Source organism: Phyllobates terribilis, unplaced genomic scaffold, assembly GCF_046119375.1.
Source record: "Phyllobates terribilis strain yellow unplaced genomic scaffold, ASM4611937v1 Scaffold_238__1_contigs__length_3037890, whole genome shotgun sequence".
Classification (NCBI taxonomy): domain Eukaryota; kingdom Metazoa; phylum Chordata; class Amphibia; order Anura; family Dendrobatidae; genus Phyllobates; species Phyllobates terribilis.
Genome location: NW_027362998.1, coordinates 1312879 through 1327895, shown reverse-complemented (window position 1 = coordinate 1327895; position 15017 = coordinate 1312879). Strand labels below are relative to the sequence as shown.

General features: G+C 47.4%; 1 protein-coding gene across 1 annotated transcript; it reads left to right on the top strand.

Annotated features, from left to right (window-relative positions):
* Positions 1–9724: 9724 nt before the first annotated feature.
* On the top strand, positions 9725–14777 carry LOC141217342 (uncharacterized). The gene is made up of 2 exons (XM_073665763.1): positions 9725–10151; positions 10232–14777. The coding sequence occupies exon 2, from the start codon at positions 13321–13323 to the stop codon at positions 14560–14562; it is 1242 nt and encodes a 413-aa protein (XP_073521864.1). The 5' UTR covers positions 9725–10151; positions 10232–13320; the 3' UTR covers positions 14563–14777.
* Positions 14778–15017: the final 240 nt, after the last annotated feature.

Sequence of the window (15017 nt, the reverse complement as noted above, 5' to 3'; positions counted from 1 at the left end):
GCACTATGGTGCTTTAGATCCCCGTCCTGAACTGGAGTGGTGTAGTGTGCGTGGCAGGGGTCCTGTGTAGTACTCCATCCTTACCTTGGAGAGGAGATACCACACCTCGGTCTGAGGTGCAGTACCCCTGTGGCGACTGAACCCTCAGGGGCGCCACATTATACTGTATGGTGCACTGTGTGGGGCCAATTATACTGTGTGGAGCACTGTGTGGGGCCCATTATACTGTATGGAGGATTATGTGGGGCCATTATACTGAAGGAGCACTATGTGGGGCCAGTATACTGTATGGAGTACTATGTGGGGCCCATTATACTGTATGGAGCACTATGTGGGGCCCACTATATTGTGTGGAACACTATGTGGGGCCCATTATACTGATATGGAGGGCTATGTGGGGCCCATTATTCAGTATGGAGGACTATGTGGGACCCATTATTCTGATATGGAGGGCTATGTGGGGCCCATTATTCAGTATGGAGGACTATGTGGGGCCATTATTCTGTATGGAGGACTATGTGGGGCCATTATACTGTATGGAGGACTATGTGGGGCCATTATTCTGCATGGAGGGCTATGTGGGGCCATTATTCTGCATGGAGGACTATGTTGGACCCATTATATTGTATGGAGGACTATGTGGGGCCATTATTGTGCATGGAGGACTATGTGGGGCCATTATTATGCATGGAGGACTATGTGGGGCCATTATTTTGCATGGAGGACTATGTGGGACCCATTATACTGTATGGAGTACTATGTGCGGCCATTATTCTGCATGGAGGTCTATGTGGGACACATTATACTGTATGGAGGACTATGTGGGGCCATTATACTGTATGGAGGACTATGTGGGCCATTATTCTGCATGGAGGACTATGCGGGGCCATTATACTGTATGAAGGACTATGCGGGGCCATTATACTGTATGGAGGACTATTCAATGTTATATTTGATAAGGGAAAACGTCCTCAATTGTAGACATTTTTTAAATAAATATCACGGTTGTCTTGCAACTTTGTCCAAGCTTTTCATTTTGGCCCTCCGGGTATTTGAGTTTGACAACATATAAAGGGATGTCTGGGCATACAGTATTGCCATATCGCACTGAGTCATAATTCAGCTGTCACAGAGAGAGACTGCAGACTTTTCTTTTGCAAGCAGAAAACCCTATAAGATATAAAGGGATGTCCGGGCATACAGTATTGATGACCTATCTACATCTACAGGATAGGTCATCAATAGCAGATCAGTGGGGGTCCGACACCTGGTGCCCCCAAGAGCAGCAGGTTGCTCAGGCGGCATTACTGAGCGGCTGCTGCTGGTTCTGCAGCTCAGCTCCTGTTCATTTGAATAGTAGTGACTACAGTACCAGCAGCGACTGGCAGAGGCCACTACACTCTGGATAGAGCTGCGCTTGCTCCGGAGCTTGTAACAGCTGACCGATGGGGGCACCAGCTGTCAGACCCCACCTATCTGCTTTTCATGACCTATCCTGCATATGTAGAGAGGTCATCAATCCCATATGCCCGGAAATATCCTTTACTCTCTTATAGTTGTTTTCTGGTCACAAGAGAAAAGTCTGCAGTTACTCTGACTGCAGACAGCTGAATTATCACACTGTCACGATTTGCGCACACTGTCTCGATTTTCCTGTATTTTAATGCGGGAGGGCGGTCACTTGACCTCATGTATGCAATTTACATACTTGCAGTCACATGCCGACTAGTCTCATCCAGATTCTTTCAATTCTCTTATATTGAGTGGAGCAAGATGAGTCTCGTCCGCACATGACTGCAAGTATGTAAATAAGATACATTTAAAGGAAAATTCCTTTAAAGAGAATTTCCAACCTTCTTGAAAATTTTACAGGGGACAGGGTTTGTTTTAAGAAAAAGAAAAACAACCTTAAAGGGGTTGTCCAGCTTTAGGCTACAAGCCTGCAATTTCTCTGTGCGCGCTGTGAGGATTCTCAGGTGTCGGTGCCCGATGTGAATTGAGTGCAGCCGAACACAGTCTAGTCAGAATGTGGCCAGAAGTAGAAGTATGCGTATCACATGCTTGTGGTCACACACCCGACACCTGAAAATCCTCACAGCGAGCAGGGCATGCAATGTGAGGATTCACAAGTCTGCAGTCACATAAAGTGACTGCAGTCTTGTAGCTTAAGGCAGCTTGCACCTGTTCACACTTGCTTTATTCTGTTCGGAGATGCTGGTCAAGTTTTTTTTTATAGTTTACTTTTGGAGGTTGTGACAGCCTCCTTTTCTGACTGTGCACTCCTCTGATCAGCCTAAGGCCCCCTTCACATGTACGTGTCTGCGTTACGTGTGGCATCCGTTTTTTTCATGGATACCACACGTGCCCATTATAACCTACTAGCTATTCAACCAGTTCTATGCCCAGGTGGCAAGCATTTTTATTGGTATATGGTCTCCCATGCTGGTATGTGCTGCCCCCCTCCTGGTATTTGTGCTTCCCCCATCCTGTCCCCACCATCCCATCCTGGTATGCATGGCACCTATCACCCCCAATCCTGGTATGCAAGGCACCCCTCACCCCCAATCCTGGTATGCATGGCACCCCTCACCCCCAATCCTGGTATGCATGGCACCCCTCACCCCCAATCTTGGTATGCATGGCACCCCTCACCCCCATTACTGGTATGTGTGGTACCCCATCCCTCATCCCTATCCTGGTATGTATGGTATCCCAGATCCTGGTATGCATGGGCCGCTCACCCTCATCCTGGTATGCATGGCACCCCTCATCCCCATCCTGGTATGCATGGCACTCCTCATCCCTATCCTGGTATGCATGGGCCCCTCATCCCCAATCCTGGTATACATAGCACCCCTCATCCCCAATCCTGGCATACATGGTACCCCTCATCCCTATCATGGTATGTATGGTACCCCTCATCCTGGTATGCATGGTACCCCGCATTCCTATCCTGGTATGTATGGTACCCCTCATCCCTATTCTGGTATGCATGGCACCCCTCACATCCCTATTCTGTTATACATGGCACCTCTCACACCCCAATCCTGGTATGCATGGTCCCCTCACCCCCCAATCCTGGTATGTATGGTCCCCTCACCCCCCAATCCTGGTATTCATGGTCCCCTCGCCCCCAATCCTGGTATGCATGGTCCCCTCACCCCCCAATCCTGGCATGCACGGTCGGCTCACCCCCAATCCTAGTATGCATGGTCCCCTCACCCCTTAACCCTTGTATGTATGGTCCCCTCACCCCCCAATCCTGGTATGCATGGTCCCCTCACCCCCAGTCCTGGTATGCATTGTCTCCTCATCCCCCCAATCCAGGTATACATGGTCCCCTCAACCCCCAATCCTGGTATGCGTGGTCCCCTCACCCCCCAATAATGGTATGTGTGGTACCCCTCATCCTGGTATGCATGGTCCCCTCACCCCCCAATCCTGGTATGCATGGTCCCCTCACCCCCCAATCCTGGCATGTGTTGTACCCCTCACCCCCCAATCCTGTAATGTGTGGTACCCCTCACCCCCCAATCCTGGTATGCATGGTCCCCTCACCCCCCAATCCTGGTATGCGTGGTACCCCTCATCCTGGTATGCTTGATCCCCTCACCCCACAATCCTGGTATGCATGGTCCCCTCACCCCATAATTCTGGTATGTGTGGCCCCCTCATCCCTTTCACACTGTACACACATACAAAAAAATAAACAGTTATACTCACCTTTCTTCTCTGTGCTCCAGCGCTGCTGCGTCCTGTTCTGCCGGAGGCTGGGGGAGGAGTTTGGCGATGGAGCACCGCGCTGTCTGGCACCATTTTGCTGAAGACACACTGCAAATGTGTCTTCAGTAAAATGGCGCAAGATAGCGCTATGTGCATGCGCCGATCCGGCACCCCACTCCTGCCCCTGTCTCCAGCGAAGAGAGGCGCTGCAGCAACGCTCCCCCTGGTCAGGTAAGTATGTAATTATGGCGTCGGAGATCGTGGTATGCGTTCAGTGCCTACGCATACCGCGATCTCCGGCGCCATACACTCCTCTTACCTGTAACGGCTGGATGGGTGATTCTGTCTGGAGCCAGACTGCGCGTCGCGCATGCGCAGTCTATCGAGGCTTCAGACAGAGACACGCTTGCAGTGTTATATTATAGATGGTGTTTTTCCGGTAACGGTTTTATATGAATTTATGAAGGTGCCTAAGGCTTTTAATTAATGCTGGATCCTACCTGCCCTTTACATTTTTACGCTTATAGCCCGGGAGAGGCATGACTGATAAATATTAGGATTAGGATCCCATCAAAGATAGGTCACCTTGTCACGGCTAGTGGGCTCTCCTGAATTTGCCAATTTATGTGCTAAATACTGTAATTTTTATAAGTAAATTCTATATAGCAGTAATGCGGTTCAAATGTCATATATTCAATGTTTGCAGCACTTACAGGGGCGGCTGTATTCTCCTGTATCTATCTATACTGAGGAGAGGGTGGACATGCCTTGGTGTTTGGGACCTGATCTTTTAAGACCCTAACAACGCCCCCGCTGCTATCCGTCCTTGGTGACACTGTTTACCTCTTGGTATCACTTTGCAGCAGCCAACAGAATGTCTCCGCACTGTGACCCTAAACTACATTCTCACTTATCTTTCTGCAAAGGACCAGAAAAAGAGGGGAGGAGACATCACACCATGTGAGCACATCCCGCCCACTTTTACTGCAGTCTTAATGCAATCTAACACTACACTAGATTCATGGGAAATGTCTGCAGCTGCTCCCCCTAGTGTTTAAAAATTGAAAATATCAAACTTTTACAATTTTTATATTTTTTTACCATTAAAAGATTTTTTTTTTAAATTAAAACTTTAGTGCTTTACATTTTTTCAATTGTTGCTGCGAGACCTCTGAAGATGATGAGTATTATACTATCCATTTCTGAGCTTTACGTTGCTTTACTCCCTTCTTCACAGTACACTGACGTTGAGTATGGTCTCATCCATATGGGGTCACAAAGGTTCAGCTAATGTTATCGCCTTTTGCAGGGCTTTTCATACTGGATACATCACCGTCCATCATATGAAAGTCCAACCATAAACAATATTCCATGGACCCTCAAGGTAAATCCCAAACTTCTCCCTGATCTTCTCTATGGGATATTCATGAAGCTGCTTTATATTTTATCCATGACTGTATAATAACAAGAGCTCTCTGGTTCATGAGATTATGTATAAGAGAATTTCTAAATGTTTTTTTTTATTACAGGATGACCCACTACGTGTGGTTCCCTGGAAAAATTCCTCTGAAGATTCCATCAAGCTTCCTCTTTGGATCTTCCGTGCCACCGTTTTTGTTGCGCTGATGACACTTGTGACAATACTGGAGAACTTGGCTTTAAAGCGCACCTGTCAGCAGGATTGTGCTTAGTAAACCACATACACTGACCGGTGGGCGCCATTACACTGAGTAAAATGATACCTTTGTTGATGAAATCCGTCCAGAGGTTCTTTTATAATCTTTAGTTTCAGTTTTGCCATAATGAGATACTCGTGCTCTGGGGCGGGACTTTAGGGAGGTGCTGTAGCTGGTGCTCTCATTATGTATGCCTATCTCTGACAGGTCACTGTGCTTTCAGTCACCGGCCTAATATTTTAAATATTGCCTTTGTAATTTCTCTGCCAATTTGAAATTTACATCCCCAAAATGGCCGCAAAGGCCCGCGCATGCGCAGTAGCATCTTTCGGTTGCCGAAAGATGCTACTGCACACGCGCGGTCGCCATTTTGCTAAAGGAAAAAGAAACTTGCCTGCAGCAATATGGCACCCAGCAACCGAAAGATGCTACTGCGCAGGCGCAGGCCCCGGCGGCCATTTTGGGGGATGTAAATTTCAAATTGACAGAGAAATTACAAAGGCAATATTTAAAATAGAAGCAGAAGCACAGTGACCTGTCAGAGGCCAGAGATAGGAATACATAATGAGAGCACCACTTACAGCCCCTCCCTAAAGTCCCACCCCAGAGCAAGAGCATATCATTATGGCAGAACTGAAAATAAAGATTACAAAAGAACCTCTGGACGGATTTCATCAGCAAAGGTATCATTTTACTCAGTGTAATGGCGCCCACCGGTCAGTGTATGTAGTTTACTAAGCACAGTCCTGCTCACATGTGCGCTTTAAGGCTTGTCCTGAGCAAGAAGGCAAAGTCTACACCTGGTGAAACAACTATAAAACCCACTCCTAAGAACAAAAACATTCTGGAAGAACAAAGTACTTGTAAGGAACCAATTTGCATCCCTCAGATTCAGGAGCAAGTTTCCAGGAGAATAACTGTTCTGCCAAATGGCAAATGTTCTGGTCCATCCATGGCTCCTGCACCATGCGAATAAAGTTCCTAGACACAACTATAAAGAGGGCTTCAGTGATATTGTCTGGGTCCATACTGTACCATATTACAGCAGAAGAAGAGCTCGAAGTTCTACAGAGCAAAAAGAGGTTTCTGATCTTTGAATGAAACCAATAACCAAAAACCTAGAATTTCAGAGCCGAGAACGCCAGAGTTGAGCACACCAGTACCAAGAATACCAGAGCCTAGAGATTCAGAACCTTGAATGCTGGAGTCTAGAAAGCCCACAATACTGCAACACAGAATCGAGAGGAGAAGATTTTTCTGTAGATGTCTAAGAGGCAAAAAAGATTGAGAAAACATCTGCCTGTAGTTTCCATCGCTTGCATCTCACCTATTCCCGATCCATCACAGATTTGAGGGATACCTCCTGATGTCATCAGCATCGTAACCATCTGTGGTTCACATCCTACAGATGACGATAAACTTGAAGTTCAGATTTCTGGGTGGCTAAATGCTGGAGGGTGATGACCTATTGATGGCCCACAGCCAGAGGTTCATTACCTGTTGATGGTACACAGCTGGACAGTGGGTCAATAACTTTTGATGGGACACATCCAGGTTCCTCCCTGATTACAAGAGACCCTAGTGAATACTGATCATTCTGAACCCCCACTGACTATATACTTGCTCCACCTCAGCCTACACCATCATGGAGGACACTTCCAATCGTGTCCACTGTAAGGTTGGACTTTCTTTTATAATTACAGCAGATTAATAAACATCATAAAGCTGAAAAAGTGTCAAGTAATTTTATTAATAATAAATATAAAGTATAATATATATCTATAGAGGGCACATAAGATGACTAAGTATAGAAAGCATAGTATCGCCTGATATATACTGTATATTCTAGATGGCGCTATTACACTAAATACATCACAACCTCCAGGGTGATATTACCGTACAATGCGAGATCACTAATAATGGCCACAGATTATGAGAAAATGACCAGCTCCATAGTCCTGGAGTTATTATAAATGTCTCTAGTGTGAGGCAGGGACTGGACGAGTGTTGGAGGGAGGTATATTCCCCCAGGACGTCCTTTATGTATCCATGCTGTAGAATCTGCCGTATACTTCTGTTCTAGCAGTCAGACATTTCACTCTGCAGATCACAGGCTCAACATTGTGTAAAACTACCACCGTATATAAGAGCACTCAGAATAAAAACTAGCGGCATGCCGTGCACTGCCCACGTCATGTGTACGGGATACAGGACCTGCAGGACCTGGTACGGCCATTATAGTTGATAGATTAATGATACCTGTGCAGATGAAGGGAAAAAAATATGTGCAACAACAGGAGGAGAAAGTCTCAAAATGTAATTTGAAGAGTATGAGATGCAGATATGTGGTACCAGGGAGAAACGTAAGTGTAGTCAGACAACACAATGACCTGGAAACGGGTCAAGCCGAGCCGGGTATGTGGTAATAATAAATGGGCAGGGAAATGAGTCGAAGTTTTGGTAATCATGGTGTAACAGACCGGGCAGACTGATTGGGTAGGAGAGAATTTTATGTTCTTTTGATTATAGAATCATTTGGAGAATTCCTGCTCCTTAATATTTAAAGGGGTTGTCCGGGACTTTTTTTTTTTTTTACCGTGGACCTAAGAACTTACAGGCCGATCTTTGCCTGCTAACAGTGGTCACAGCCCGCTCCTGCTGGTGATTCTCCAGCTCCCGCTCTGCTCTGTTGATGGGGCATGACTGCTGGTGTCATGCTGACTGACAGCTGGCTCCCCGCTGCCTAACAGCAGGGAGCCGGCTGCCAATCAGCATGAAGTTGGCAGTCATGCCTCCATGACAGAGCAGATAGGAAAAGGAAGAGCTGTCCTGTTGAAGTGAAACACCAGAATTGCTGTTAGGAGCAGTTCAGGAGCGATCTGAGTCGCCACCGGCTAAAACAGGCAGGTAGTTAGCAATTACCTGCCTGTTAGTTCTTAGTAATAACTCATAGGAAATAGTAGCATGTTAAACCCAGTATAAAAAAATCAAAGGTTATATACAGTGGTGGCCAAAAGTATTGGCACCCCTGCAATTCTGTCAGATAATACTCTGTTTCTTCCTGAAAATGATTGCAATCACAAATTCTTTGGTATTATTATCTTCATTTAATTTGTCTTCAATGAAAAAACACAAAAAGAATTGTCCTAAAGCGAAATTGGATATAATTCCACACCAAACCTAAAAAAGGGGGTGTACAAAAGTATTGGCACTGTTTGAAAAATCATGTGATGCTTCTCTAATTCGTGTAATTAACAGCACCTGTAACTTACCTGTGGCACCTAACAGGTGTTAGCAATAACTAAATCACACTTGCAGCCAGTTAACATGGATTAAAGTTGACTCAACCTCTGTCCTGTGTCCTTGTGTGTACTACATTGAGCATGGAGAAAAGAAAGAAGACCAAAGAACTGTTTGAGGACTTGAGAAACCAAATTGTGAGGAAGCATGAGCAATCTCAAGGCTACAAGTCCATCTCCAAAGACCTGAATGTTCCTGTGTCTTCCGTGCGCAGTGTCATCAAGAAGTTTAAAGCCCATGGCACTGTGGCTAACCTCCCTAGATGTGGACGGAAAAGAAAAATTGATGAGAGATTTCAACGCAAGATTGTGCGGATGGTGGATAAAGAACCTCGACTAACATCCAAACAAGTTCAAGCTGCCCTGCAATCCGAGGGTACAACAGTGTCAACCCGTACTATCCGTCGGCGTCTGAATGAAAAGGGACTGTATGGTAGTGTCAGGGTAAAAGAGAATATATATATTTGTAACTTTTATACTTTTGTAACTTTTATACGCTTTTTTGCTAATGTACTAACCACCATTTTGTATCATATAACAATAAGCTTTCCTTGCTACGTAATACTCAAATCGAAACTTAAACTAAGACATTTCCAGCGTTGCCAAGACTTATTTCAGAGAAACGAAACAAGATTATAAGCTGACGGCTGCAATATCTGCCCAGAGACTGAGATAAGGAGATGTGGACCAATCAGGAGTGGCCAGACATTGGACTTTCATGGCTTACCCCGCCCCGGACAACCCCTTTTCCCTCCCATTATGTAGTGTATTTAGATTTGTGCATGTAAAAATAAAGGCAGAACAATGCTGAGGACGTTGACTGTAGTAGTCTTCTGAGCATGCTCTGAGTTTGAACCAGCTTGTTGTCTGACTCATTCTTTGAATGGTTGACCCATGCTCATAGTTTGAATTTGGAGTGACTGGAGGACGAGTGGAATGTCATCACGACCCCCACAAATGGCGCTCAACGTGCGGCGTGGTTAGCGGTACGCTGCCCTCCCGGACCCATATCGCTGATTTCCCTGGTGGTGACCGCGGTGGCTGAATTTGAGGCCTGATCAACCTCCATCGAACACGGTAAGTTGAGATATATATATATATGTTTCACTTGCCTGTGTGTCAGCCGCAGCGGTTCCTGTGGGATTGTCAGGTTGGATCTGGGTGGGTGACCGGTCGAGTGGTGGGACCTTGGGCGTCCCGCACCACGTCCTGAACCAGCAAGTGTTAAAACGAGTGACGTCGCATGCCTGCGCGTGCTCGTGTGCACACCACCTCCTCCTCCCCCGGTCACTGTACTTTTCTTAGATAGCTGCCTCCCGTGACTGATAGTCAAGGTTACAAAGCATTCCTGAATTGTAGTGTAAGGGAGAAAGAATCTGTGACGAATTGAGGAGTACTCTTCGTCTAATACAGAGACTGCTGTTAAGTCAAGGTTAGGAAACAGTGTATTGAGGTGTCTCTACACTGTCGGGTGGTGCTGTGGTAGGAAAGCAGATAGATTGAGGTGTCTCTCTATCTAAACAGTGTATTGAGGTGTCTCTACACTGTCGGGTGGTACCGTGGTAGGAAAGGAGATAGATCGAGGTGTCTCTCTATCTCATCAGTGTATCGAGGTGTCTCTACACTGACGGGTGGTGACCTGTAGTCAGGGTGCCGTGGTGAGTCGCACTGTAAAGTCGCCATTCAAGGCTAGGAAAGGAGTTAGATTGAGGTGTCTCTCTATCTCAACAGTGTATCGAGGTGTCTCTACACTGAGGAGTGGCGACCTGTCGGCTGCACCAGTGATCTGAGTCGCGACAGATCATTGCATTCTATAAGAAAATGTTGTGTATATTCAAATTTGAAAGATTTCGTAAGTTGCGGAATGCTGCTGTAGGAGTTAAGCCAATTAGTGGAGTTACGGGAAGGCAAGAAGGCAAGAAGAATGTTAGGAATTTGTAGAATATGATAAGCTTATGAATGTGTTACACAGAAGTTGGGAAAGTTGGGTGAGGATTTCTGCAAGCACATCTTAGAGTAGATGGTGCAGGGGGGGGACAGAGAATGCCGAGCCTTTGTTCGGATACATGAAAGCTACAGAATGTGATTTGTTATGTGACCCTAAATTGGCCGTAACACCTTTGATGCCTGTCACTACACCGAGCCCTCAGCCACCACCCTATAATGGCGCCGACGCTAAATCATCGGAAGGATGGACGTGTCGTATGTGCTGACAGCAGAATCCGAAGTTCTGCTGTGTCTGTGGGGGGGGGGGGCACCCATGGCACGATGCCCAGCCTGCCCCCAAGAACAATTCCACCCCCACTCCCCCCTCCTCCCTCCAACGGCCATCTTACTACACCTTTTCCTGCCTCCAAGAATAATCCCACCCCCACTCCCACCTCCTCCCTCCAACGGCCATCTTGCTACACCTCTTACTTGTTGTGGGAGGCCCGTAAAGCCCCAATCCAGCCTATATCCACTACTAGATCCGTCCAGTGCATATTACCAGCCACCAGCACAGGTGGAAAAGCCCGTAGTCCCAGAGTACCCATCTGAAACTAATGTGACACCCTCTGCTCCAGTTCACGATGCTGAGACGCTTCCCCTGTTTCCTATGGGAGTCACCCACAACCCTGGGGATATCCTCCTCAACTCCCCAGAATTTCAGGCCAGACTGCTCTCCCTCCGCCAACATACTGTTACTCAAGACGATACGGAGCCAGATGAGGGATGGGCTCAAGATACTCCAGCCCCCCCCCCCTTTTTACCCCATACGTCTCCTATGGCATCCTCCACCCCACATTCATTACCCATATTCCGGCCCTTGCTCCAAGCAACTGCTGACAGAACACCACCCCCCAGCCCCTCAGAAGTCTGGGACCCCTGCCGCTCCCGGAACCTAGTAGACCCATCAGGACACCCTGTCACTCTGTCAATAGGCTATGGTGACATCCTTACACATCGGGTGGGGGCCATAGTCAACCCTGCAAACACCCTATGAGCCATGTTGGAGGATTGGCTCGCAAAATTTCCCTTGCTGTTGGTTCTACTCTGGCTGCAGAATGCCAGGCTCACTTAGCCGAAAACGGAGAGCTTTCAAAAGGCCATGGTTTCCACAAAAGCAGGATCCCTTAATACATATGAATCCGGCCTAGAATACATGAAACAGTTAAAAGCCTGGGCTCAGGATCGCTTGTCAGATCAAGCTGGATCTGTACAAGATGTTCAACAAGACCCTGATGAATCAGTGGAAAGATATGCTGCAAGACTCAGCATGCATTTTGAGGATCTCGGATACAGTCCTCACGTCAAGACGCAGGCCGCCCTGTTGGTTCAGGCCCTAGTAGATGGCCTACAAGACGCTCTCAGAGATGAAGTCCTGAGAGTACGGCCCGAGATTCGTTCTTCTTTTTTCAACGACGCGGTGGACATCGTTAAAGCTTTCCAAAAATCAATGCTAAAAATGGAAAAGGATACTAAGCCAAAGAAGAAAGCCGCACCTGCCATGGTATATCAAGCTCAAGAAAACTATCCACCCTCTGGCAACCAACATGGAATCAAGTGGGTAATGGTTAAAGGCACAGGTGATGATACTCCTCCCACATATAGAAGACAAGACAGAAGAGATGACAAGGGATCATCTAGAAACAGGAGACAATCTCGTGATTCTGAAGGACGAATGTTGTGTTGGGAGTGTGGTAGCCTTGACCACATCCTCAGAGACTGTCACTTTACAGGTGGACCATCAACCACTGGAGTTCCTGGTGGACACTGGGGCGGCCACATCTGTCATTTCCTCTGCACAGCTCCCTCCTTCTGTATCCCTATCACCGGATACCCTCACCTGTGTTGGGGTGGAAGGCCAACATATTTCCTCTCCACTCACAGTCCCTGTGTCTGCAGGACCGTTCACCGGAGTACTCACAAGATTCTTGGTCTCTGAAACTTGCCCTGTCAATCTGTTGGGAGCCGATCTCTTAGAGCGAATGAAGGCAACAATTACCTTCGGAAACCATGGTATGGAGCTTCTTTTGCGGGACCCTCATTCCGAACAAGGGACTGAAGACCGCGGTGTTCTTAAAGCCTTCCCTCTCATGATGATGACCATACAACCTCACAGTTCCCTCACTCTCTGTGGTCCAGTGGGCCAGAGGACGTTGGCCTCCTGCAGGTTCCCCCGGTCCGAGTACACCTCAAGCCTGGACACAGGTACCCACGGTTGCCACAATACCCCCTCAAGGCTGCACAAGAACAAAGCTTGGGTACCCAAATCGCTTCCCTCCTGGAATCAGGAGTCCTTGTCAGATGTGTATCTCCATGCAATACACCCCTCTTTCCTGTAAAAAAAGAAAACCGCTCCGGGAGAGTCTCCAAGATACCGGTTGGTTCAGGATCTCAGAGCCGTCAATGCAGCTACCATTTTAGAAACTCCAGTGGTACCCAACCCAAACACCCTTTTGTCTCAGGTGCCTCCAACGGCCACCTTGTTTACGGTGTTAGATCTGGCCAACGCCTTCTTCAGTATACCTTTACATGAAGATTCGTGGTTTCTTTCTGCCTTCACCTTTCAAGGAGCACAGCTTATATGGACCAGGACTCCGCAAAGAGCCCAGAACTCTCCTAACCAATTCACTCATTCTATGAAGTCTATTCTGGAGCCATGGGTTCAAGAGAACCCTCAGGTCACCCTTCTACAGTATGTGGATGATCTTTTACTCTGTGGCACTGAAGAAAATTTGCCAGAGATGTCAGAATCCCTTCTCTGGTTTCTTCACTCAGCTAACTGTAAAGTCTCGAAAGGCGAAGTCCAATGGTGTCTGCCCAAGGTCATTTTCCTCGGACATTGTATATCACAAGGTGCTAGACATCTGACTGAAGAAAGAAAGCAAGCCATCATGGATATCACCTTCCCAACCACCTATTCCGCTATGCAGACTTTCCTTGGCCTCATCACTTACTGCAGGCAATGGATCCCTGATGCCTCAAAGCTCATGCAACCTCTGTACGACTGTCTCAAGAATGAAGGCTCAGTTTGGCTTCATGCTGAAGATCCACGTGTTTCTCATCAACACAGACTATGTTTTGACCGCCTTAAACAGGCTGTTGTCTCTGCCCCGGCCTTGGGCTTACTAGACTATACTCAGCCATTTCATCTTTTTGCCTCGGAATCGGAAGGTCATGCCTCTGGAGTTCTAGCACAACGCTATGATCATAAGTATCGGCCTTTAGGCTACTACTCAGCCCGCCTGGACCCTGTCGCCCGAACTGCCCCCATGTGCCTTAAGGCGGTCCACGCTGCTCACATCCTCCTTGACAAGTCAGCTGATATCGTCCTTGGACATGATCTAGTTATACAGGCCGGTCATGATCTCTCAGCTGTTCTGCAACAAACATTTCCGAAACATCTCACCAACCAAAGACACCTGCGTCTGCAGTGTTCCCTATTGTTGCCCTCCAATATAACATTTACCAGATGTCTGACTATCAATCCTGCCACTTTGCTTCCACCTTCTAGGGGGGAAGGTGAAGAGGGTGAAGGTCCATTGGTGGAACCTCATGATTGTATAAAAATTTTGCAGGAAGAGACTTCTGCTCCAGAGAATATGGTGGCACATCCGCTCGCAGACCCTCAAGGGAAGTTCCACACGGGATATGCTGTCACAACAGACCTAACAGTCCTCAAGGCTGAAGCTCTACCACCATACATGTCTGCACAAGAAGCTGAACTTGTGGCTCTCACAGAGGCCTGCCACCTGGCAGCAGGAACAAAGGCGAATATATATATATATATACCGATTCCAGGTATGGACATGGAATTTGCAACGATTTTGGACTTTTGTGGAAGTCTAGAGGATTCATCACAGCTGCAGGTACACCAGTGAAACATGCCTCATGGATTAAGGCCCTAATGAAGGCCCTGGAACTACCCATTCAGGTTGCTGTTATGAAGGTCAAGGCTCATGGAAGACTAGAATCCAGAGAAGCCAGGGGCAACCACCTAGCTGACCAAGCAGCCAAGACTGCAGCAGTGGAGAATGTGTCATCAAAGTGGCAGGAAAAGGAAGAAGAGATAGAAGAAACCCTGCAAACCGTAGCTGTGGCGCTCACTAGAGCAAGAGCCAAAGAACAGCTGGCGGAAGACCATACAAGTCCAGCGGAGACACGAATGGAATCCAGGGGGGTCAGGATGCCTGAAGAAAAATTGTGTGAGGAACAAAGGAAGACCCCCCACTGAAGAAGTCAAGCAATGGAAAGCGGCAGGAGCCGTGCTGGCAGGTCGCAAAGATTCAAAGGTCAACTCGACTCTCTACCAAGTGGATGGGAAGCCTTGCTTGCC